Source organism: Chiloscyllium plagiosum, unplaced genomic scaffold (genome assembly GCF_037043375.1).
Source record: "Chiloscyllium plagiosum isolate Xiang-an unplaced genomic scaffold, Cpla_swu_hap1 HiC_scaffold_32, whole genome shotgun sequence".
In the NCBI taxonomy this organism is placed as follows: Eukaryota; Metazoa; Chordata; class Chondrichthyes; order Orectolobiformes; family Hemiscylliidae; genus Chiloscyllium; species Chiloscyllium plagiosum.
Window position 1 is genome coordinate 2,909,860 of NW_028270170.1, and position 26,519 is coordinate 2,936,378.

At 53.1% G+C, this 26,519-nt stretch overlaps 1 protein-coding gene across 2 annotated transcripts in view; it reads right to left on the reverse strand.

The window, feature by feature from the left end:
- The window catches only part of LOC122546669 (trafficking kinesin-binding protein 1-like), an 86,760-nt gene that overhangs the window by 45,695 nt on the left and 14,546 nt on the right, over positions 1 to 26,519 (reverse strand). The window contains exons 1-5 of one of the 2 annotated variants that reach the window (XM_087977709.1): positions 22,325 to 22,501; positions 19,292 to 19,368; positions 5,929 to 6,045; positions 4,193 to 4,293; positions 2,980 to 3,088 (exon numbers count right to left, since the gene is read on the reverse strand). In XM_087977709.1, the coding sequence (XP_087833835.1) occupies positions 2,980 to 3,088; positions 4,193 to 4,293; positions 5,929 to 6,045; positions 19,292 to 19,368; positions 22,325 to 22,412 (492 nt within the window). In that variant the 5' untranslated portion in view covers positions 22,413 to 22,501. Of the gene's footprint in view, positions 1 to 2,979; positions 3,089 to 4,192; positions 4,294 to 5,928; positions 6,046 to 19,291; positions 19,369 to 22,324; positions 22,502 to 26,519 lie in introns of those variants that run through there. The other variant, XM_087977710.1, reaches the window with a different exon arrangement.

Sequence of the window (26,519 nt, forward strand, 5' to 3'; positions counted from 1 at the left end):
CATACAGACACCACCCTGTCCCACATACAGACACTGCCCTGTCCCACATACAGACACTGCCCTGTCCCACATACAGACACTGCTCTGCCCCACATACAGACACCACCCTGTCCCACATACAGACACTGCCCTGTCCCACGTACAGACACTGCCCTGTCCCACATACAGACACCACCCTGTCCCACATACAGACACCACCCTGTCCCACATACAGACACCACCCTGTCCCACATACAGACATGCCCTGTCCCACATACAGACACTGCTCTGCCCCACATACAGACACCACCCTGTCCCACATACAGACACTGCCCTGTCCCACATACAGACACTGCCCTGTCCCACGTACAGACACTGCCCTGTCCCACATACAGACACCACCCTGTCCCACATACAGACACCACCCTGTCCCACATACAGACACTGCTCTGCCCCACATACAGACACCACCCTGTCCCACATACAGACACTGACCTGTCCCACGTACAGACACCGCCCTGTCCCGTGTACAGACACTGACCTGTCCCACATACAGACACCACCCTGTCCCACGTACAGTCACTACCCTGTCCCACATACAGACACCACCCTGTCCCACATTGTGGTGTAAAATTCCAAGCAGTGGAATGTGGTGAAACAGTTAAAAATTATGTCCCAATACATGTGTGAATCTAACCGGAATGGAGGTGTTGCTTAGTCCCGTGTGAATCTTATTACACACCTCCCCGTGTGAATCTTCTTATCTGTATGTAACCAGAATGGAATGTGTTTTTTAGCCTTGCTCTGCTGTTCACATGAATGTTTATATCTGGAAAAGAGTATATCAGCTGGAAAAGTCTCCAGTTCGGTGAGTCTGCTCCGGGGTTACGTTTAACCGCCGAGCGTGGGTTGTTGGCAACCGCTCTACGAGAACTGACGGCTCCCAGTTCCGGTAACATGTAGAGTGAGTATAAGCCAGACCCGTTGTGGCGACGCTGCGGGGAATAAAATGCCCATATTCTAGCAGACTCGCCTCTTGGTCGTTTGTTCTGTGTCAGACTACTCTCCTACGAACCTGACCTTGAGAATTTTTTAAAACACACATACAGACACTGCCCTGTCCCACGTACAGACACTGCCCTGTCCCGTGTACAGACACTGACCTGTCCCACATACAGACACTGCCCTGTCCCACATACAGACACTGCCCTGTCCCACACACAGACACTGCCCTGTCCCGTGTACAGACACTGCCCTGTCCCACATACAGACACTGCCCTGTCCCACGTACATACACTGCCCTGTCCCACATACAGACACCACCCTGTCCCACATACAGACACCACCCTGTCCCACATACAGACACCGCCCTGTCCCACATACAGACACTGCCCTGTCCCACATACAGACACCGCCCTGTCCCGTGTACAGACACTGACCTGTCCCACATACAGACACTGCCCTGTCCCACATACAGACACTGCCCTGTCCCGTGTACAGACACTGCCCTGTCCCACATACAGACACCGCCCTGTCCCACATACAGACACTGCCCTGTCCCACATACAGACACTGCCCTGTCCCACATACAGACACCGCCCTGTCCCGTGTACAGACACTGACCTGTCCCACATACAGACACTGCCCTGTCCCACATACAGACACTGACCTGTCCCACATACAGACACTGCCCTGTCCCACATACAGACACTGCCCTCTCCCACATACAGACACTGACCTGTCCCACATACAGAAACTGCCCTGTCCCGTGTACAGACACTGCCCTGTCCCACATACAGACACCGCCCTGTCCCACATACAGACACCACCCTGTCCCACATACAGACACCACCCTGTCCCACATACAGACACCGCCCTGTCCCGTGTACAGACACCGCCCTGTCCCGTGTACAGACACTGACCTGTCCCACATACAGACACTGCCCTGTCCCACATACAGACACTGCCCTGTCCTGTGTACAGACACCGCCCTGTCCCACATACAGACACCGCCCTGTCCCACATACAGACACTGCCCTGTCCCACATACAGACACAGCCCTGTCCCACGTACAGACACTGCCCTGTCCCGTGTACAGACACTGACCTGTCCCACATACAGACACTGCCCTGTCCCGTGTACAGACACTGCCCTGTCCCACATACAGACACCGCCCTGTCCCACATACAGACACCACCCTGTCCCACATACAGACACCACCCTGTCCCACATACAGACACCGCCCTGTCCCGTGTACAGACACCGCCCTGTCCCGTGTATAGACACTGACCTGTCCCACATACAGACACTGCCCTGTCCCACATACAGACACTGCCCTGTCCCGTGTACAGACACCGCCCTGTCCCACATACAGACACCGCCCTGTCCCACATACAGACACTGCCCTGTCCCACATACAGACACTGCCCTGTCCCACGTACAGACACTGCCCTGTCCCGTGTACAGACACTGACCTGTCCCACATATAGACACTGCCCTGTCCCGTGTACAGACACTGCCCTGTCCCACATACAGACACTGCCCTGTCCCACGTACAGACACCACCCTGTCCCACATACAGACACTGCCTTGTCACGTGTACAGACACTGCCCTGTCCCGCGTACAGACACTGCCCTGTCCCATGTACAGACACTGCCCTGTCCCACGTACAGACATTGCCCTGTCCCACATACAGACACTGCCCTGTCCCACATACAGACACCGCCCTGTCCCGTGTACAGACATTGCCCTGTCCCGTGTACAGACACTGCCCTGTCCCGTGTACAGACACCGCCCTGTCCCGCATTCAGACTCTGCCCTGTCCCACGTACAGACACTGCCCTGTCCCGTGTACAGACACCGCCCTATCCCACGTACAGGCACTGCCCTGTCCCGCGTACAGACACTGATTGTCACTATCAGTGAATGCTCTCCGAAGCCTACATCTGCCTATCTGCCCACAGGTGGCTGTGTCGGTGGGTCTCAGGGTCAGCGATTACCTTGTGTCTGAGTTTCTGGTTCTCGTCTTCCAGGCTGCGCAGTTTCTGTTGCAGGATTTCCAGGTGGAGATAACTCTGCAGAGAGACCGAGGACTCGTTCCGTCTCAGCCTGAAACAGGGGAGGTGCTGGTGAAATCATTCTCCGAACAACGGCTGGTGGAGGTAACAAACTCAATCGGTTTGATCAAGGGTCAGTGGGAGGCACTGGGAGAGGGACGGATGGGGGGGCTGTTAGTGAGGCAGTGGGCAAAGGAGCTGGGGGAGTTGAAGGGGTGTACAGGATTGGGAGTGGGAGTGAAATGGAGATGGGGTTGTGGGGAACAGTGTGGGAAGGGGTGAGGGAGAGAATATGTCCGGGATGGCTGGGGTTTGGGGAGGGGAATAGGGCAGTCCCAGGTGGTGGGGAGGGGGTGAGGGAGTGGGTGGTGGGGGTGAAGGTGTGTGTGGTGGAGGAAGGGGTGTGGGGGAGGGGGGAGGGGGGAGGATGCGGGGGAGGGGGTGAGGGTGTGGGTGGTGGGGGAAGGGGAGGGGGTTAGGGTGTGAGTGGTGGGGGAGGGGATGAGGGTGTAGGTGGTGGGGGTTATGGTGTGTGTGGTGGGCGAGGGGGTGAGGGTGTGTGTGGTAGGGGAGGGTGTGTGTGTGGTGGGGAGGGGGTGAGGGTGTGGTGGAGGTGGTGAGGGTATGGGTGGTGGGGGAGGGGGTGAAGATGTGGGGGAGGGGATGAGGGTGTGTGTGGTGGAGGAGGGAATGATGGTGTGGGTGGTGTGGGTGAGGGTGAGTGTGGTGAGGGTGGGGGTGGGGGTGAGGGTGTGGGTGGTGGGGGTGAGGGTGTGGGGGAGGGAGTGACGGGGTGAGGGAGGGGATGTGGGTGTGTGTGGTGGGGGGTGGGGGTGAGGGTGTGAGTGGTGGGGGAGGGAGTGTGGGTATGGGTGGAGTGGTTGACGGTGTGGGTGGTGGGGGAGGGGTGTGGGGGAGGGGTTGACAGTGTGGGTGGTGGGGGAGGGGATGTGGGGGAGGGGTTGACGGTGTGGGTGGTGGGGGAGGGGGTGTGGGGGAGAGGTTGAGGGTGTGGGTGGTGGGGAAGGGGGTGTGGGTGTGGGTGGTGGGGTTGAGGGTGTGGGTGGTGGGGGTGAGAGTATGGGTGGGGGGGTGAGGGTGTGGGGGAGGGGGAGGGGAGGGAGGGGAGGGGCCGTGTCGGGGCAGGGTTACTCACGGGCTGCTGGATGCTGAGTCAGCCTCAGTCTCCTCCGGGCTGTTGGTGTAGAGATGGAGAAGGTCATCCCTCATACTCACTTCATGTTTCAGCTGGGCCACCTACACCAGGAGGGAAAGGGTTAATGTCGACAGGTCCACAGGAATCACAGCTGCTTCTGGAACAAGGGACATGGAGAGCCTCAGAACGCTCCTGTCTTCCAATATCGTTGTGTTCATAACCTGCCTACAGTGCGGATTCAAGAGCAAATCGCCAACCCATCCCTCAGCACTGACCCTCCGACACTGCGGCACTCCCTCAGCACTGACCCTCCGATACTGTGGCACTCCCTTAGCACTGACCCTCCGACACTGCGGCACTCCATCAGCACTGACCCTCCGACAGTGCGGCACTCCCTCAGCACTGACCCTTCGACAGTGCGGCACTCCCTCAGCACTGACTCTCCGACAGTGTGGAACTCCCTTAGCACTGACCCTCCGACAGTGCGGCGCTCCCTCAGCACTGACACTCCAACAGTGCGGCACTCCCTCAGCACTGACCCTCCGACAGTGCGGCACTCCCTCAGCACTGACCCTCCGACAGTGTGGCACTCCCTTAGCACTGACCCACCAACAGTGCCCACTCCCTCAGCACTGACCCTCCGACAGTGTGGCACTCCCTTAGCACTGACCCTCCGACAGTGCCCACTCCCTCAGCAGTGACCCTCCGACAGTGCGGCACTCCCTCAACACTGACGGTCCGAGAGTGCCCACTCCCTCAGCACTGACCCTCCAACAGTGCGGCATTCCCTCATTAAATTACTGGATGTATCATCCTCGGTTCTATGGGTCAAGTCTCGAGAGATGGTTTGGAATGAGTTTGTGATTGAGAAGAGAACTCTTTCACAATTTGCCTGTGATTGGGGAATTGGCTTCACATTACTGAGGGTGCATTGCATGTGACATCAGGACATTGTAAAGTAATGTCTTTTATTGATGGTTCTGAACAGCAGTCAAACATGAACTGTTTCTCTCTTGACAGATTCTGATAGACCTGCTGAGTTTCACCAGCAATTTCTGTCTTTGTTTCAGATTTCCAGCATCTGTAGTACATTGATTTAATATGTATTTGTTCAACAATCTGCTCCCTGTGATGTTAATATGTTCCAGGACACCTTTGTAAATATATAACACCCACAAGAAAAGGAATTCCCAGCCCAGCTCAGTGCCAGTACCAGTACTGCATGGACTCAGGAGACCGCTGAGCAGTCAGTCTCGATGGGGTGTCTAGGTGAGGGGGCAGGACACGTTGCAAACTCTAGGCAGCAACTTGTTAATGAGAGCGAGAGACAGACAGACAGACAGACCCACAACATTTAACATCATAACTGTCATATTCTCATGCTGATGGAAACTAACCACAGCACTGACCATCTTCCTCACTCTCCCTCACTCTCCCTCCTCACACTGACCATCTCCCTCACTCTCCCTCACTCTCCCTCCTCATACTGACCATCTCCCTCACTCTCCCTCATTCTCCCTCCTCACACTGACCAAATCCCTCAGTCTCCCTCCTCATACTGACCATCTCCCTCACTCTCCCTCCTCACACTGACCATCTCCCTCACTCCCCCTCCTCATACTGACCATCTCCCTCACTCCCCCTCCTCATACTGACCATCTCCCTCACTCTCCCTCCTCACACTGACCATCTCCCTCACTCTCCCTCCTCACACTGACCGTCTCCCTTGGTACTACCTCCTCGATGAGTTGTTGGATTTGTTGTTCCAGGTTTCCGTTGTTCTCTGTCAGGATGCGGTTCTGTTTGAGCAGGGATTGTCCAATCCGAGCTGCGAGTTCCAGATCTCGTTCTTTCTGGAATTACACAGTGTCACTGTGTTAGGGTCAGAAACAGCACCCACACATCACCGGCTCTCCACCCACTATCACCATCATTGCTCTTTCTAACAAGATTACAACATTTCAATTCCTCAAATGTTCAAAAGTCATCTTCAACCTTTTCATCCAGCTTTCATCCTCATTCCCAACCTCTCATTATTGACAAACTGACCCTCACTGGGGTACAGTCCCCCACACACTGACTCTCACTGGGGTACAGTCCCACACACACTGACTCTCACTGGGGTACAGTCCCACATACACTGACTCTCCTGGGGTACGGTCTCACACACACACTGACGCTCACTGGGATACAGTCCCATAAACACACTGTCTCTCACTGGGGTACAGTCCCACACACACTGACTCTCACTGGGGTACAGTCACACACACGCACTGACTCTCACTGAGGTACAGTCCCACACACTGACTCTCACTGGGATACAGTCCCATACACACACTGACTCTCACTGGGGTACAGTCCCCCACACACACTGACTCTCACTGGGGTACAGTCCCATACACACACTGACGCTCACTGGGATACAGTCCCATACACACACTGACTCTCACTGGGGTACAGTCCCATACACACACTGACACTCACTGGGATACAGTCCCACACACACTGACTCTCATTGGGGTACAGTCCCACACACACTGACTCGCACTGTGGTACAGTCCCCCACACACACTGACTCTCACTGGGTTACAATCCCACGCACACTAACTCTCACTGGGGTACAGTCCCCCACACACGCTGACTCTCACTGGGGTACAGTCCCCCACACACTGACTCTCACTGGGGTACAGTCCCCCTCACACACTGACTCTCACTGGGTTACAATCCCACACACGCTGACTCTCACTGGGGTACAGTCCCCCACACACACTGACTCTCACTGGGATACAGTCCCATCCACACACTGACTCTCACTGGGATACAGTCCCATACACAGACTGACTGTCACTGGTGTACAGTCCCCCACACACTGACTCTCACTGGGGTACAGTCCCACACACACACACTGACTCTCACTGGGGTACAGTCTCACACACACACTGACTCTCACTGTGTTACAGTCCCATAAACACACTGACTCTCACTGCGGTGCAGTCTCTCACACACTGACTCTCACTGCGGTACAGTCCCACATACTGTCTCTCACTGGGGTACAGTACCACACACACTGACTCTCACTGGGATATAATCCCATAAACACTGATTCTCACTGGGGTACAGGTCCAACACACACTGACTCTCACTGGGGTACAGTCCTACACACACTGACTCTCACTGGGTTACAGTCCCACACACACTGACTCTCACTGGGGTACAGTCTCACACACACACTGACACTCACTGGGATACAGTCCCACACACACTGACTCTCACTGGGGTACAGTCTCACACACACACTGACTCTCACTGGGGTACAGTCTCACACACACACTGACTCTCACTGTGTTACAGTCCCATAAACACACTGACTCTCACTGCGGTGCAGTCTCTCACACACTGACTCTCACTGCGGTACAGTCCCACATACTGTCTCTCACTGGGGTACAGTACCACACACACTGACTCTCACTGGGATATAATCCCATAAACACTGATTCTCACTGGGGTACAGGTCCAACACACACTGACTCTCACTGGGGTACAGTCCTACACACACTGACTCTCACTGGGTTACAGTCCCACACACACTGACTCTCACTGGGGTACAGTCTCACACACACACTGACACTCACTGGGATACAGTCCCACACACACTGACTCTCACTGGGGTACAGTCTCACACACACACTGACTCTCACTGTGTTACAGTCCCATAAACACACTGACTCTCACTGCGGTGCAGTCTCTCACACACTGACTCTCACTGCGGTACAGTCCCACATACTGTCTCTCACTGGGGTACAGTACCACACACACTGACTCTCACTGGGATATAATCCCATAAACACTGATTCTCACTGGGGTACAGGTCCAACACACACTGACTCTCACTGGGGTACAGTCCTACACACACTGACTCTCACTGGGTTACAGTCCCACACACACTGACTCTCACTGGGGTACAGTCTCACACACACACTGACACTCACTGGGATACAGTCCCACACACACTGACTCTCACTGGGGTACAGTCCCACACACACACTGACTCTCACTGGGGCACAGTCCCACACACACACTGACTCTCACTGGGGTACAGTCCCACACACACACTGACTCTCACTGGGGTACACCTCCCACACACACTGACTCTCACTGGGGTACAGTCCCACACGCACTGACTCTCACTGCGGTGCAGTCCCACACACTGACTCTCACTGCGGCACAGTCCCACATACTGTCTCTCACTGGGGTACAGTACCACACACACTGACTCTCACTGGGGTACAGTCTCACACACGCACTGACTCTCACTGAGGTACAGTCCCACACACTGACTCTCACTGGGATACAGTCCCATACACACACTGACTCTCACTGGGGTACAGTCCCCCACACACACTGACTCTCACTGGGGTACAGTCCCCCACACACTGACGCTCACTGGAATACAGTCCCATACACACACTGACTCTCACTGGGGTACAGTCCCATACACACACTGACACTCACTGGGATACAGTCCCACACACACTGACTCTCATTGGGGTACAGTCCCACACACACTGACTCGCACTGTGGTACAGTCCCCCACACACACTGACTCTCACTGGGTTACAATCCCACGCACACTGACTCTCACTGGGGTACAGTCCCCCACACACACTGACTCTCACTGGGGTACAGTCCCCCACACACTGACGCTCACTGGGATACAGTCCCATACACACACTGACTCTCACTGGGGTACAGTCCCATACACACACTGACACTCACTGGGATACAGTCCCACACACACTGACTCTCACTGGGGTACAGTCCCCACACACTGACTCTCACTGGGGTACAGTCCCCCTCACACACTGACTCTCACTGGGTTACAATCCCATCCACACACTGACTTTCACTGGGATACAGTCCCATACACAGACTGACTGTCACTGGTGTACAGTACCCCACACACTGACTCTCACTGGGGTACAGTCCCACACACACACACTGACTCTCACTGGGGTACAGTCTCACACACACACTGACTCTCACTGGGATACAGTCCCATCCACACACTGACTCTCACTGGGATACAGTCCCATACACAGACTGACTGTCACTGGTGTACAGTCCCCCACACACTGACTCTCACTGGGGTACAGTCCCACACACACACACTGACTCTCACTGGGGTACAGTCTCACACACACACTGACTCTCACTGTGTTACAGTCCCATAAACACACTGACTCTCACTGCGGTGCAGTCTCTCACACACTGACTCTCACTGCGGTACAGTCCCACACACACACACTGACTCTCACTGGGGTACAGTCTCACACACACACTGACTCTCACTGTGTTACAGTCCCATAAACACACTGACTCTCACTGCGGTGCAGTCTCTCACACACTGACTCTCACTGCGGTACAGTCCCACATACTGTCTCTCACTGGGGTACAGTACCACACACACTGACTCTCACTGGGATATAATCCCATAAACACTGATTCTCACTGGGGTACAGGTCCAACACACACTGACTCTCACTGGGGTACAGTCCCACACACACTGACTCTCACTGGGGTACAGTCTCACACACACACTGACACTCACTGGGATACAGTCCCACACACACTGACTCTCACTGGGGTACAGTCCCACACACACACTGACTCTCACTGGGGTACAGTCCCACACACACTGACTCTCACTGGGGTACAGTCCCCCACACACTGACTCTCACTGGGGTACAGTCTCACACACGCACTGACTCTCACTGAGGTACAGTCCCACACACTGACTCTCACTGGGATACAGTCCCATACACACACTGACTCTCACTGGGGTACAGTCCCCCACACACACTGACTCTCACTGGGGTACAGTCCCCCACACACTGACGCTCACTGGGATACAGTCCCATACACACACTGACTCTCACTGGGGTACAGTCCCATACACACACTGACACTCACTGGGATACACCTCCCACACACACTGACTCTCATTGGGGTACAGTCCCACACACACTGACTCGCACTGTGGTACAGTCCCCCACACACACTGACTCTCACTGGGTTACAATCCCACGCACACTGACTCTCACTGGGGTACAGTCCCCCACACACTGACGCTCACTGGGATACAGTCCCATACACACACTGACTCTCACTGGGGTACAGTCCCATACACACACTGACACTCACTGGGGTACAGTCCCCCACACACACTGACTCTCACTGGGATACAGTCCCATCCACACACTGACTCTCACTGGGATACAGTCCCACACACACACACTGACTCTCACTGGGGTACAGTCCCCCACACACTGACTCTCACTGGGGTACAGTCCCACACACACACACTGACTCTCACTGGGGTACAGTCTCACACACACACTGACTCTCACTGTGTTACAGTCCCATAAACACACTGACTCTCACTGCGGTGCAGTCTCTCACACACTGACTCTCACTGCGGTACAGTCCCACATACTGTCTCTCACTGGGGTACAGTACCACACACACTGACTCTCACTGGGATATAATCCCATAAACACTGATTCTCACTGGGGTACAGGTCCAACACACACTGACTCTCACTGGGGTACAGTCCTACACACACTGACTCTCACTGGGTTACAGTCCCACACACACTGACTTTCACTGGGGTACAGTCTCACACACACACTGACACTCACTGGGATACAGTCCCACACACACTGACTCTCACTGGGGTACAGTCCCACACACACACTGACTCTCACTGGGGCACAGTCCCACACACACACTGACTCTCACTGGGGTACAGTCCCACACACACACTGACTCTCACTGGGGTACACCTCCCACACACACTGACTCTCACTGGGGTACAGTCCCACACGCACTGACTCTCACTGCGGTGCAGTCCCACACACTGACTCTCACTGCGGCACAGTCCCACATACTGTCTTTCACTGGGGTACAGTACCACACACACTGACTCTCACTGGGGTACAGTCTCACACACGCACTGACTCTCACTGAGGTACAGTCCCACACACTGACTCTCACTGGGATACAGTCCCATACACACACTGACTCTCACTGGGGTACAGTCCCCCACACACACTGACTCTCACTGGGGTACAGTCCAGCACACACTGACGCTCACTGGAATACAGTCCCATACACACACTGACTCTCATTGGGGTACAGTCCCACACACACTGACTCGCACTATGGTACAGTCCCCCCCACACACTGACTCTCACTGGGTTACAATCCCACGCACACTGACTCTCACTGGGGTACAGTCCCCCACACACACTGACTCTCACTGGGGTACAGTCCCCCACACACTGACGCTCACTGGGATACAGTCCCATACACACACTGACTCTCACTGGGGTACAGTCCCATACACACACTGACACTCACTGGGATACAGTCCCACACACACTGACTCTCACTGGGGTACAGTCCCCCACACACTGACTCTCACTGGGGTACAGTCCCCCTCACACACTGACTCTCACTGGGTTACAATCCCATCCACACACTGACTTTCACTGGGATACAGTCCCATACACAGACTGACTGTCACTGGTGTACAGTCCCCCACACACTGACTCTCCCTGGGGTACAGTCCCACACACACACACTGACTCTCACTGGGGTACAGTCCCCCACACACACTGACTCTCACTGGGATACAGTCCCATCCACACACTGACTCTCACTGGGATACAGTCCCATACACAGACTGACTGTCACGGGTGTACAGTCCCCCACACACTGACTCTCACTGGGATACAGTCCCACACACACACACTGACTCTCACTGGGGTACAGTCTCACACACACACAGACTCTCACTGTGATACAGTCCCATAAACACACTGACTCTCACTGCGGTGCAGTCTCTCACACACTGACTCTCACTGCGGTACAGTCCCACATACTGTCTCTCACTGGGGTACAGTACCACACACACTGCATCTCACTGGGATATAATCCCATAAACACTGATTCTCACTGGGGTACAGGTCCAACACACACTGACTCTCACTGGGGTACAGTCCTACACACACTGACTCTCACTGGGTTACAGTCCCACACACACTGACTCTCACTGGGGTACAGTCTCACACACACACTGACACTCACTAGGATACAGTCCCACACACACTGACTCTCACTGGGGTACAGTCCCACACACACACTGACTCTCACTGGGGTACAGTCCCACACACACTGACTCTCACTGGGGTACAGTCCCCCACACACTGACTCTCACTGGGGTACAGTCTCACACACGCACTGACTCTCACTGAGGTACAGTCCCACACACTGACTCTCACTGGGATACAGTCCCATACACACACTGACTCTCACTGGGGTACAGTCCCCCACACACACTGACTCTCACTGGGGTACAGTCCCCCACACACTGACGCTCACTGGGATACAGTCCCATACACACACTGACTCTCACTGGGGTACAGTCCCATACACACACTGACACTCACTGGGATACAGTCCCACACACACTGACTCTCATTGGGGTACAGTCCCACACACACTGACTCGCACTGGGGTACAGTCCCCCCCACACACTGACTCTCACTGGGTTACAATCCCACGCACACTGACTCTCACTGGGGTACAGTCCCCCACACACACTGACTCTCACTGGGGTACAGTCCCACACACACTGACGCTCACTGGGATACAGTCCCATACACACACTGACTCTCACTGGGGTACAGTCCCATACACACACTGACACTCACTGGGGTACAGTCCCCCACACACACTGACTCTCACTGGGATACAGTCCCCCACACACACTGACTCTCACTGGGATACAGTCCCATACACAGACTGACTGTCACTGGTGTACAGTCCCCCACACACTGACTCTCACTGGGGTACAGTCCCACACACACACACTGACTCTCACTGGGGTACAGTCTCACACACACACTGACTCTCACTGTGTTACAGTCCCATAAACACACTGACTCTCACTGCGGTGCAGTCTCTCACACACTGACTCTCACTGCGGTACAGTCCCACATACTGTCTCTCACTGGGGTACAGTACCACACACACTGACTCTCACTGGGATATAATCCCATAAACACTGATTCTCACTGGGGTACAGGTCCAACACACACTGACTCTCACTGGGGTACAGTCCTACACACACTGACTCTCACTGGGTTACAGTCCCACACACACTGACTCTCACTGGGGTACAGTCTCACACACACACTGACACTCACTGGGATACAGTCCCACACACACTGACTCTCACTGGGGTACAGTCCCACACACACACTGACTCTCACTGGGGCACAGTCCCACACACACACTGACTCTCACTGGGGTACAGTCCCACACACACACTGACTCTCACTGGGGTACACCTCCCACACACACTGACTCTCACTGGGGTACAGTCCCACACGCACTGACTCTCACTGCGGTGCAGTCCCACACACTGACTCTCACTGCGGCACAGTCCCACATACTGTCTCTCACTGGGGTACAGTACCACACACACTGACTCTCACTGGGGTACAGTCTCACACACGCACTGACTCTCACTGAGGTACAGTCCCACACACTGACTCTCACTGGGATACAGTCCCATACACACACTGACTCTCACTGGGGTACAGTCCCCCACACACACTGACTCTCACTGGGGTACAGTCCCCCACACACTGACGCTCACTGGGATACAGTCCCATACACACACTGACTCTCACTGGGGTACAGTCCCATACACACACTGACACTCACTGGGATACAGTCCCACACACACTGACTCTCATTGGGGTACAGTCCCACACACACTGACTCGCACTGTGGTACAGTCCCCCACACACACTGACTCTCACTGGGTTACAATCCCACGCACACTGACTCTCACTGGGGTACAGTCCCCCACACACTGACTCTCACTGGTGTACAGTCCCCCACACACTGACGCTCACTGGGATACAGTCCCATACACACACTGACTCTCACTGGGGTACAGTCCCATACACACACTGACACTCACTGGGATACAGTCCCACACACACTGACTCTCACTGGGGTACAGTCCCCCACACACTGACTCTCACTGGGGTACAGTCCCCCTCACACACTGACTCTCACTGGGTTACAATCCCACACACGCTGACTCTCACTGGGGTACAGTCCCCCACACACACTGACTCTCACTGGGATACAGTCCCATACACAGACTGACTGTCACTGGTGTACAGTCCCCCACACACTGACTCTCACTGGGGTACAGTCCCACACACACACACTGACTCTCACTGGGGTACAGTCTCACACACACACTGACTCTCACTGTGTTACAGTCCCATACACAGACTGACTGTTACTGGGATACAGTCCCCCACACACTGACTCTCACTGGGGTACAGTCCCACACACACACACTGACTCTCACTGGGATACAGTCCCATCCACACACTGACTCTCACTGGGATACAGTCCCATACACAGACTGACTGTCACTGGTGTACAGTCCCCCACACACTGACTCTCACTGGGGTACAGTCCCACACACACACACTGACACTCACTGGGATACAGTCCCATCCACACACTGACTCTCACTGGGATACAGTCCCATACACAGACTGACTGTCACTGGTGTACAGTCCCCCACACACTGACGCTCACTGGGATACAGTCCCATACACACACTGACTCTCACTGGGGTACAGTCCCATACACACACTGACACTCACTGGGATACAGTCCCACACACACTGACTCTCACTGGGGTACAGTCCCCCACACACTGACTCTCACTGGGGTACAGTCCCCCTCACACACTGACTCTCACTGGGGTACAGTCCCACACACACACACTGACTCTCACTGGGGTACAGTCTCACACACACACTGACTCTCACTGTGTTACAGTCCCATACACAGACTGACTGTCACTGGGATACAGTCCCCCACACACTGACTCTCACTGGGGTACAGTCCCACACACACACACTGACTCTCACTGGGATACAGTCCCATCCACACACTGACTCTCACTGGGATACAGTCCCATACACAGACTGACTGTCACTGGTGTACAGTCCCCCACACACTGACTCTCACTGGGGTACAGTCCCACACACACACACTGACTCTCACTGGGGTACAGTCTCACACACACACTGACTCTCACTGTGTTACAGTCCCATAAACACACTGACTCTCACTGCGGTGCAGTCTCTCACACACTGACTCTCACTGCGGTACAGTCCCACATACTGTCTCTCACTGGGGTACAGTACCACACACACTGACTCTCACTGGGATATAATCCCATAAACACTGATTCTCACTGGGGTACAGGTCCAACACACACTGACTCTCACTGGGGTACAGTCCTACACAAACTGACTCTCACTGGGTTACAGTCCCACACACACTGACTCTCACTGGGGTACAGTCCCACACACACTGACTCTCCTGGGGTACGGTCTCACACACACACTGACGCTCACTGGGATACAGTCCCATAAACACACTGTCTCTCACTGGGGTACAGTCCCACACGCACTGACTCTCACTGCGGTGCAGTCCCACACACTGACTCTCACTGCGGCACAGTCCCACATACTGTCTCTCACTGGGGTACAGTACCACACACACTGACTCTCACTGGGGTACAGTCACACACACGCACTGACTCTCACTGAGGTACAGTCCCACACACTGACTCTCACTGGGATACAGTCCCATACACACACTGACTCTCACTGGGGTACAGTCCCCCGCACACACTGACTCTCACTGGGGTACAGTCCCCCACACACTGACGCTCACTGGGATACAGTCCCATACACACACTGACTCTCACTGGGGTACAGTCCCATACACACACTGACACTCACTGGGATACAGTCCCACACACACTGACTCTCATTGGGGTACAGTCCCACACACACTGACTCGCACTGTGGTACAGTCCCCCACACACACTGACTCTCACTGGGTTACAATCCCACGCACACTGACTCTCACTGGGGTACAGTCCCCCACACACACTGACTCTCACTGGGGTACAGTCCCCCACACACTGACGCTCACTGGGATACAGTCCCATACACACACTGACTCTCACTGGGGTACAGTCCCATACACACACTGACACTCACTGGGATACAGTCCCACACACACTGACTCTCACTGGGGTACAGTCCCCCACACACTGACTCTCACTGGGGTACAGTCCCCCTCACACACTGACTCTCACTGGGTTACAATCCCACACACGCTGACTCTCACTGGGGTACAGTCCCCCACACACACTGACTCTCACTGGGATACAGTCCCATCCACACACTGACTCTCACTGGGATACAGTCCCATACACAGACTGACTGTCACTGGTGTACAGTCCCCCACACACTGACTCTCACTGGGGTACAGTCCCACACACACACACTGACTCTCACTGGGGTACAGTCTCACACACACACTGACTCTCACTGTGTTACAGTCCCATAAACACACTGACTCTCACTGCGGTGCAGTCTCTCACACACTGACTCTCACTGCGGTACAGTCCCACATACTGTCTCTCACTGGGGTACAGTACCACACACACTGACTCTCACTGGGATATAATCCCATAAACACTGATTCTCACTGGGGTACAGGTCCAACACACACTGACTCTCACTGGGGTACAGTCCTACACACACTGACTCTCACTGGGTTACAGTCCCACACACACTGACTTTCACTGGGGTACAGTCTCACACACACACTGACACTCACTGGGATACAGTCCCACACACACTGACTCTCACTGGGGTACAGTCCCACACACACACTGACTCTCACTGGGGCACAGTCCCACACACACACTGACTCTCACTGGGGTACAGTCCCACACACACACTGACTCTCACTGGGGTACACCTCCCACACACACTGACTCTCACTGGGGTACAGTCCCACACGCACTGACTCTCACTGCGGTGCAGTCCCACACACTGACTCTCACTGCGGCACAGTCCCACATACTGTCTCTCACTGGGGTACAGTACCACACACACTGACTCTCACTGGGGTACAGTCTCACACACGCACTGACTCTCTCTGAGGTACAGTCCCACACACTGACTCTCACTGGGATACAGTCCCATACACACACTGACTCTCACTGGGGTACAGTCCCCCACACACACTGACTCTCACTGGGGTACAGTCCCCCACACACTGACGCTCACTGGGATACAGTCCCATACACACACTGACTCTCACTGGGGTACAGTCCCATACACACACTGACACTCACTGGGATACAGTCCCACACACACTGACTCGCACTGTGGTACAGTCCCCCACACACACTGACTCTCACTGGGTTACAATCCCACGCACACTGACTCTCACTGGGGTACAGTCCCCCACACACACTGACTCTCACTGGGGTACAGTCCCCCACACACTGACGCTCACTGGGATACAGTCCCATACACACACTGACTCTCACTGGGGTACAGTCCCATACACACACTGACACTCACTGGGATACAGTCCCACACACACTGACTCTCACTGGGGTACAGTCCCCCACACACTGACTCTCACTGGGGTACAGTCCCCCTCACACACTGACTCTCACTGGGTTACAATCCCACACACGCTGACTCTCACTGGGGTACAGTCCCCCACACACACTGACTCTCACTGGGATACAGTCCCATACACAGACTGACTGTCACTGGTGTACAGTCCCCCACACACTGACTCTCACTGGGGTACAGTCCCACACACACACATTGACTCTCACTGGGGTACAGTCTCACACACACACTGACTCTCACTGTGTTACAGTCCCATACACAGACTGACTGTCACTGGTGTACAGTCCCCCACACACTGACTCTCACTGGGGTACAGTCCCACACACACACACTGACTCTCACTGGGGTACAGTCCCCCACACACACTGACTCTCACTGGGATACAGTCCCATCCACACACTGACTCTCACTGGGATACAGTCCCATACACAGACTGACTGTCACTGGTGTACAGTCCCCCACACACTGACTCTCACTGGGGTACAGTCCCACACACACACACTGACTCTCACTGGGGTACAGTCTCACACACACACTGACTCTCACTGTGTTACAGTCCCATAAACACACTGACTCTCACTGCGGTGCAGTCTCTCACACACTGACTCTCACTGCGGTACAGTCCCACATACTGTCTCTCACTGGGGTACAGTACCACACTCACTGACTCTCACTGGGATCTAATCCCATAAACACTGATTCTCACTGGGGTACAGGTTCAACACACACTGACTCTCACTGGGGTACAGTCCTACACACACTGACTCTCACTGGGTTACAGTCCCACACACACTGACTCTCACTGGGGTACAGTCTCACACACACACTGACACTCACTGGGATACAGTCCCACACACACTGACTCTCACTGGGGTACAGTCCCACACACACACTGACTCTCACTGGGGTACAGTCCCACACACACTGACTCTCACTGGGGTACAGTCCCCCACACACTGACTCTCACTGGGGTACAGTCCCACACACACTGACTCTCACTGGGGTACAGTCCCACATACACTGACTCTCACTGGGGTACAGTCTATTCACGCTGTGGGGATAAGCAGGAATGGTCAGTCATTTTGAGTTTTGGATCATAAGCAGTGGACACAAGGTCCATCTCAAGTTTTGCTCTTATCAGAAACCTCAGAGACCAATATCATAGAGAGGAGATAGCACAGAATGAGGCCATGTGGCCCCTCCTGACTGTGCTAGCTCTGTGAAGAAAGTTATAAATCCCCTCTCCCACCCCCTGGTCTCCCCTCAGATTTCTCCTTTTATGCATTTAACAAAGTCTGTGTGAATGTTCTGACGGAATTAGCTTCTGTGGTCTCTGTGAGACCACATCCCAGATCACAGCAGCTCACTGAGTGAAATTCAGTCCTGTTTAGTTTTGAAATATTTTCCTCCTCTCCAACTCGTGACCCTCCCAGCCGTGAGAATGTGGAATGTGTTTATATTGATGGACGTGCTGCTGACTCACCTCTTCCAGCAAGTGTGTGACAGCCTCAATGTCACGGTATGTCTTTGTCACCTGGCCCACCCTCTCTGCACACAGAACTGTGAAAAGAGAGTCAGATCAGTGTCCATGCGGCCCTTTGAAACAATACTATCCCCAACTCCCTTCAGTGACCCTCCCCGCTGCCCTGCTCTCATTCTGTCCTGCTGCACCAGTTACTGGTTGGTCCCCTCAGAGACTGTGGAATGTTGTTGAGATGTTTCAATCTCTGCTCTCCCTCCTAATCATCTCCTCACTCTAAAATACCTCCCCCCTGGTGCAAATCCACAACTTCTGGCCAAGGAAACATCGCAGCCCCTCTCCCCAACGTCGGGATCGTGCTCAGTGTCTTGCTGGGAAGCTGACTGAGTGTCTGTACCAGAGGAACATCAGCACTGCATTGGAACCAGGGCAACCAAGGCTGACCAAAGTGCTGTGGGGTTCAGGGGGCTATCTGGAGAGTCTAGAACACTGGAGGAGGAGGGCACCCTCTCGGGATAAGGGACTCTTCATTTCAGACTGGGGCGAGGAGTAATGTCTTCACTCAGGGGGTTGGGAATTCTCTATCCATGACGTTAGCTTCAGGCTGGGAGAGAAAGGTTTGTGGTCTCAGGAGGTGCAGAGAGTGTGGAGAGGTGGTCAGCAAATTTCAGTCACACTCAGAGAGACGCGGACACAGGTTGGCTCCACCACCCGACAGTGCCTGCAGGAAGATCTCCGCCTCGGTCTGTGCTCTGAGAGTACGTGTGCAGTCACACGTTCACTGTGCTCATGATATCCTCGGAGTACAGAAGACAGCTTCCTTGCCCCCATTCCAGCAAGGTCACTGCTTTGTACTGTTAATTGGGCTTTATTTTCACACAGAGTGTCTGCCAGTGATTTGCAGAATGAGCACTGACAGCTCAGATTTAACTCATCTATTCCCGAAGTCCTCGCTGCCTCACCCCTGGCACTCTGCTTCATGGTTTGACATTAACGCCTCAGAGGCACATCTGATCGCCATTGCACAGGAACAGACTTAGCCCATCTGTGAATATGGTCTCAGCCACAGATACAAAGAAGGGACCACAGGCAATTGCAATGTTCCTGAAATAATAAAGAGGGATGGGGGTGAAACTGACAGAATTTCTACCTCAAACAAGCTTCTACTGATGAAAGAAGACAAGTACAATAAAAATGTCGCTGGATTGAAACACAGGATTGATCTAGATGTTGGATTTGAGCAGGCCTTGACGTTATAAAGTCCTCCTCAACAATATTCCTTCGCTGTTGCTGGGGCAAAATCCATTTGACCTAAGGGACATTGTGGTGACATTGCCTACAGCACAAGGACTCCAGCGGTTCAAGAAGGCAGCTCACCCCCACCTTCTCAAGGGGCAACTAGGGACGGGCAATAAATACAGAGCCCAGTCAATGACCCTCACATCGCTGTGAGTGAGGAGGTGAGTAGTGGGATATGTTTGATTGTGGGGAGAGGGCAAACTCAGGTTTGACTGTGATTACCCACACGGATCACGGTAAAGCATTAACACTGACCACTCTCTCACTGAGGGTCAGGGGCTCTTCAGGGACAGGTCAGGAACAGATAGTGAAGACGGTTATCGAAGATTACAAAGGGATCTTGATCAACTGGGGCAATGGGCTGAGGGCAACCTTTGCACACAAGTATAGGTCATGTAGCCAGAGGAAGTGGTGGAAGGCAGATACAATTATAACATTTAAAAGACGTTTGGAGAGGTATATGAATAGGAAAGGCTTAGGGGGGTATGAGCCAAACGCAGGCAAGGGGACTAGTTTTAGATTGGGAAATGAGACGGCATGGATGGGTTGGACCGATGCGTCTGTTTCCGTGCTTGGTGACCCCATGAGAGAAATAAAAGAAGGTGCAAAGGAAGTGGTGATGGAGGTGGGAGGAAAGGGGTGGTAGTGACAGGGAAAATCAGAACTATTCCAAGCCTTTGGAATATTTCACACAGAATTACAAAGTAAACTCAAAACAGGCTATTCGGCCCAACAGAGCCATGCTAGTGTTTCGTCTCCACGTGAGCCAACCTCCCCCATTCTCATTCCTCTCACACCATCAGCATTCCCTTCTATTCCCTTCTGTCTTCTGTGATTTTCCAGTTTCACCCTCCAACGCGTCAGTACCATTGACCTGAACCACCCCCGGAAGACAACTCATTGATTTCAGTCAGACTCTTAATCAGATCGATGTTCCCCGTGAGAATCTCTCACTCTGCAGTTTGTTAACATCCTGATCATTGCAAACAGCCGAGACGCGGACTAGAATCATGAGAACAGCAGGGAATACAACAGAAACCACCATACCTACAAAACAACCCTCTCCCCCACACTGCAACCCTTCCTTAGACTCGCAGCCCCTGGCTCAAACTGACAACCCCCACCCCTCGTACCCTGCCCCATTCCTTTCACTTCCACAACCAACCCCCTTCCACATTCCGCTCCCCCACCCAGACCCATTAATAAACTGAGGACAAGCCTCTGACCCATTGTGGCAGCCCCTTGAACCCAGTAAAATGTGTTCAATCTTCAGTTAGTTCCTCCCTCCACCCACCCCAACCTGGGAATTTCAGGGAAAGATTCATCGATGAGAAAAACGACGGAGGCTCAGCGTTGGCCCAGACTTCCCCAATATTGATGATTCGCTTCTTGCACGAAGTTCCCAAATTCCAAACTGTCGTAGATTCAATAAGAGCCAGCAAGGAGACAGCAAGTAAACCCCAACCCCCCGCCCCCATTCCCCCACCCCCGTTCCCCCCTGCCCCCATTCCCCCTGCCCCCGTTACCCCCTGCCCCCGTTACCCCCTGCCCCCGTTCCCCCTTGTCCCTGTTCCCCCCGCCCCCGTTCCCCCCCGCCCCCGTTCCCCCCTGCCCCCATTCCCCCGCCCCCGTTCCCCCCCTCCCATTCCCCTGCCCCTGTTCCCCCCTTCCCCCGCTCCCCCCTGCCCCCGCTCCCCCCTGCCCCGTTCCCCCCTGCCCCCGTTCCCCACTTTGTACCTTGCTCAGTGTCACATTGAATGGCATTGATGAAACTCTCCCAGTCTGCCACACTATTCCCATTGTCTTCGCTGCTCCATACATCCATTGCCTATGAATTCCCAGCTGTCCCCCCTCCTCACCCCTGCAATATTCACTTATGGGTTGCCAAACTGGTTTTGGAACGATGTGCCGTTAACGTTGCTCCCCCGGAAGCAGTTAAATCTGCTCAATCGGACTGGGGCCCGAGTTTGTAAATATCTCTTGATGTTCCTGCCGTCCATCGACTGAAAGCTGCACTCGGGGGCTCAGCCAGCCTTATATGCAGACACGTCACATCCAATAATACCGCCAAACAAGCACAACGCCACAGGCACACAGCTAGACAGCTCAAGAATCCTTAAAAATACAACACCAGTCCTTGCATTAATCATCTTTAATTATTCTCCCAAAATGACAAAGTTGGTTTTCTGTAACTACTGAACATGCTGCAATAGATGGATTATTCTGTTGGATTTTATGACAGACACAGTGTGCTGTGAAACAGTCGCCTTTTTCTCATGTTCTAATGACTCAGACTCAGGAAAACTACATGAGACAGGACTGCCCATACCCGAGAAAGACCAGAGCAGTAATAATTCCCCACACACTGACAGTCAGACAAACTGACTCTCACAGACAACTCACTACATCCAAATAACTCATCTTGGGAAAGTTTTTTTAAAGGATCTCCAGGGTTGGGAGATTTGCCCTTCCAATTATGTATTACACATAATGTTATATATTGAAATCCTAGACATCTGACAGGTGGCCCGGTGGCTCAGTGGTTAGCACTGCTGCCTCACAGCGCCAGAGACCCGGGTTCAATTCCCGCCTCAGGCGACTGAAAGTGTGGAGTTTGCACATTCTCCCCGTGTCTGTGTGGGTTTCCTCCCACAATCCAAAGCTGTGTAGGCCACGGGCAATGCAGGGTGACAGGGAGGGTCAGTGTGGACTTGATTTGCCAAATGGCATGCTTCCACACTGGAGGGATTCTGTGAGTGTAAGTCTGTGTTTGAAAACTGCAGAAATTACACACTTTGAAAACATCATGAACTGTGGGGATGACAGTACAGAAGGGGACACGGACAGGTGAATGGAGTGGACAGGTGAATGGAGCGGACAGGTGAATGGAGCGGACAGGTCAATGGAGCGGACAGGTGAATGGAGTGGACAGACAGGTGAATGGAGTAGACAGACAGGTGAATGGAGCAGACAGACAGGTGAATGGAGTGGACAGGTGAATGGAGTAAACAGACAGGTGAATGGAGCAGACAGACAGGTGAATGGAGTGGACAGGTGAATGGAGCAGACAGACAGGTGAATGGAGTAGACAGGTGAATGGAGCAGACAGACAGGTGAATGGAGTAGACAGGTGAATGGAGCGGACAGGTGAATGGAGCAGACAGACAGGTCTGGAGTAGACAGGTGAATGGAGTGGACAGGTGAATGGAGCAGACAGACAGGTGAATGGAGTGGACAGGTGAATGGAGCAGACAGACAGGTGAATGGAGTGGACAGGTGAATGGAGCAGACAGACAGGTGAATGGAGTAGACAGGTGAATGGAGCAGACAGGTGAATGGAGCAGACAGACAGGTGAATGGAGTAGACAGGTGAATGGAGCAGACAGGTGAATGGAGCAGACAGACAGGTGAATGGAGTAGACAGGTGAATGGAGTGGACAGGTGAATGGAGCAGACAGACAGGTGAATGGAGTAGACAGGTGAATGGAGCAGACAGACAGGTGAATGGAGTAGACAGGTGAATGGAGTAGACAGGTGAATGGAGTAGACAGACAGGTGAATGGAGTGGACAGACAGGTGAATGGAGCGGACAGGTGAATGGAGTGGACAGGTAAGTGCAGATTAAATTCAATGCAGACGAGAAGTAAATAATTCATTTTGGAAGAACACAGAGAGACAATGAAAATTAAAGGTAAAACTCACAAAGGAGATTCAGCAGAGGGGTCTGCTGCATATATCAGTCAAGGGTCATACAGCAGGGAAACAGACCCTTCAGTCCAACTCACCCATGCTGACCAGATATCCCAATCTGACCTAGTCCCTTCCTATTCATATACCCATCCAGATGCCTTTTAAATGTTGCATTGTATCAGCCTCCACTACTTCCTCTGGCAGCTCATTCCATACACGCACCACCCTCTACGTGAAAAAGTTATCCCTCAGGTCCATTTAAAATCTTGCCCCTCTCACCCCAAACCTATGCTCTCTACTTCTGGACTCTCCCACCCTTGTATATTAACCCTATCCAGGCCCCTCATGATTTTTTCAAATCTCTACAAGGTCACCTCTCAGCTCCAGGAAAAACAGCCCCAGCCTGTTCAGCCTCTCCCTGCAGCTCACACCCTCCAACCCTGGCAACATCTTTGTAAATCTTTTTTGAATCCTTTCATGTTTAGCAACATCCTACAGCAGAGAGACCAGAATTGCACACAATATTCCAAAAGTGGCCTAACCAATGTCCTCTTCAGACACAACATGACCTCCCAATTCCTATACTCAATGCTGTGACCAATAAAGGCAAGCATACCAACGCCTTCTTCACTATCCTGTGTACCTGTGACCACATTTTAAAGAACTATATACCTGCATCCCTATGTCTCTCTGTTTGGTCATACTCCCCATTACCTTACCATATACTGTTTCAGTGCTGCCCTGGTTTGTCTTTCCAAGGACTTCTCATTGATCTAAATTAAACTCCATCTGCCACTCCTTGGCCCATTGGCTCATCTGACCAAGATCTTATTGTACTCTGAGATAATCTCCATCATGGTCCACTACACCACCTACCTCGATATCATCTGCAACCTCAGAGAGCCTAGTTTTATGTTAATGGAATAGTGTCACTGGCTGGGCCCAGCATTTATTCCCCGTCTCTAGTTGCCCCTTGAGAAGGTGGGGGTGAGCTGCCTTCTTGAACCACTTCAATTCACCTGCTGTAGGTTGGCCCACAATGTCCTTAGGGAGGGAATTCCAGGATTTTGACCCAGCGACAGTGAAGGAACAATGATATATTTCTAAATCAGGATGGGGAGAGACTTGGAGGGGAACTTGTAAATGTACATTGTAGATCAAAGATAATAGGTATTACCCACCATTCATTAGATGGTGTTGAAATTCTCTATATTTGCCTTTTCTATTTATATCTTGCCCCCACCACATGAAATCCAGCAACATCCCCAAGACATACCATTACACAAGTGACATTAAATCCATGTGTATGTCAAGAGTGTCCAACAGATTAGATTAGATTAGATTACTTACAGTGTGGAAACAGGCCCTTCGGCCCAACAAGTCCACACCGACCCGCCGAAGCACAACCCACCCATACCCCTACATTTACCCCTTTAACCTAACACTACGGGCAATTTAGCATGGCCAATTCATCTGACCCGCATATCTTTGGACTGTGGGAGGAAACCGGAGCACCCGGAGGAAACCCACGCAGACACGGGGAGAATGTGCAAACTCCACACAGTCAGTCGCCTGAGTCGAAAATTGAACCCGGGTCTACAGGCGCTGTGAGGCAGCAGTGCTAACCACTGGGCCACCGTGCCGCCCACTGGTAGACCACTCTGAAAACTATCACAATAGCAACTTACATTTATATAGTGCCTTTAAACATAGTGAAACATTTCAATGTTGTCCACTAAAGCAAAGTCAGGCAACATTCGACACCCAGGCACATAAGGAGATGTGCCAAGGATGAGATTTTAATGGGCACCAAGGAGAGAGGTGGATAGTGTGGGTGGGGCTGGTAACCGTGCAGGAGGAACAGTAGTTGAGGGAAATCGAATTGTTGACTTTGGAAATGGTGTAAAGAATTGGGTCTTTATACACATCCACCTTGCACTCAGAACTAGGGAGCAGGAAGGAGCTCCGGGGGTGAATTTACATAGTTCTGTGTAACATGACTTCCTGGAGACATCTTGGATAATACAGGGCATGGTGTTTCCCTGTATCTGCTGCCCCTTGTCCTTCTAGCTGGAAGTGGTTGTGAGTTTGGAAGGTGCTGTCTGAGGATCTTTGGTGAGTTTCTGCAACATTTCTTGGTCCACAAGTGTTTGTGGTGGGGGGAGTGGATATTCGTGGATGTGAGGTCAATCAAGGGGAGGGGCTGCTTTATCCTGGATGGTGTCAAGCTTCTTGAGTGTTG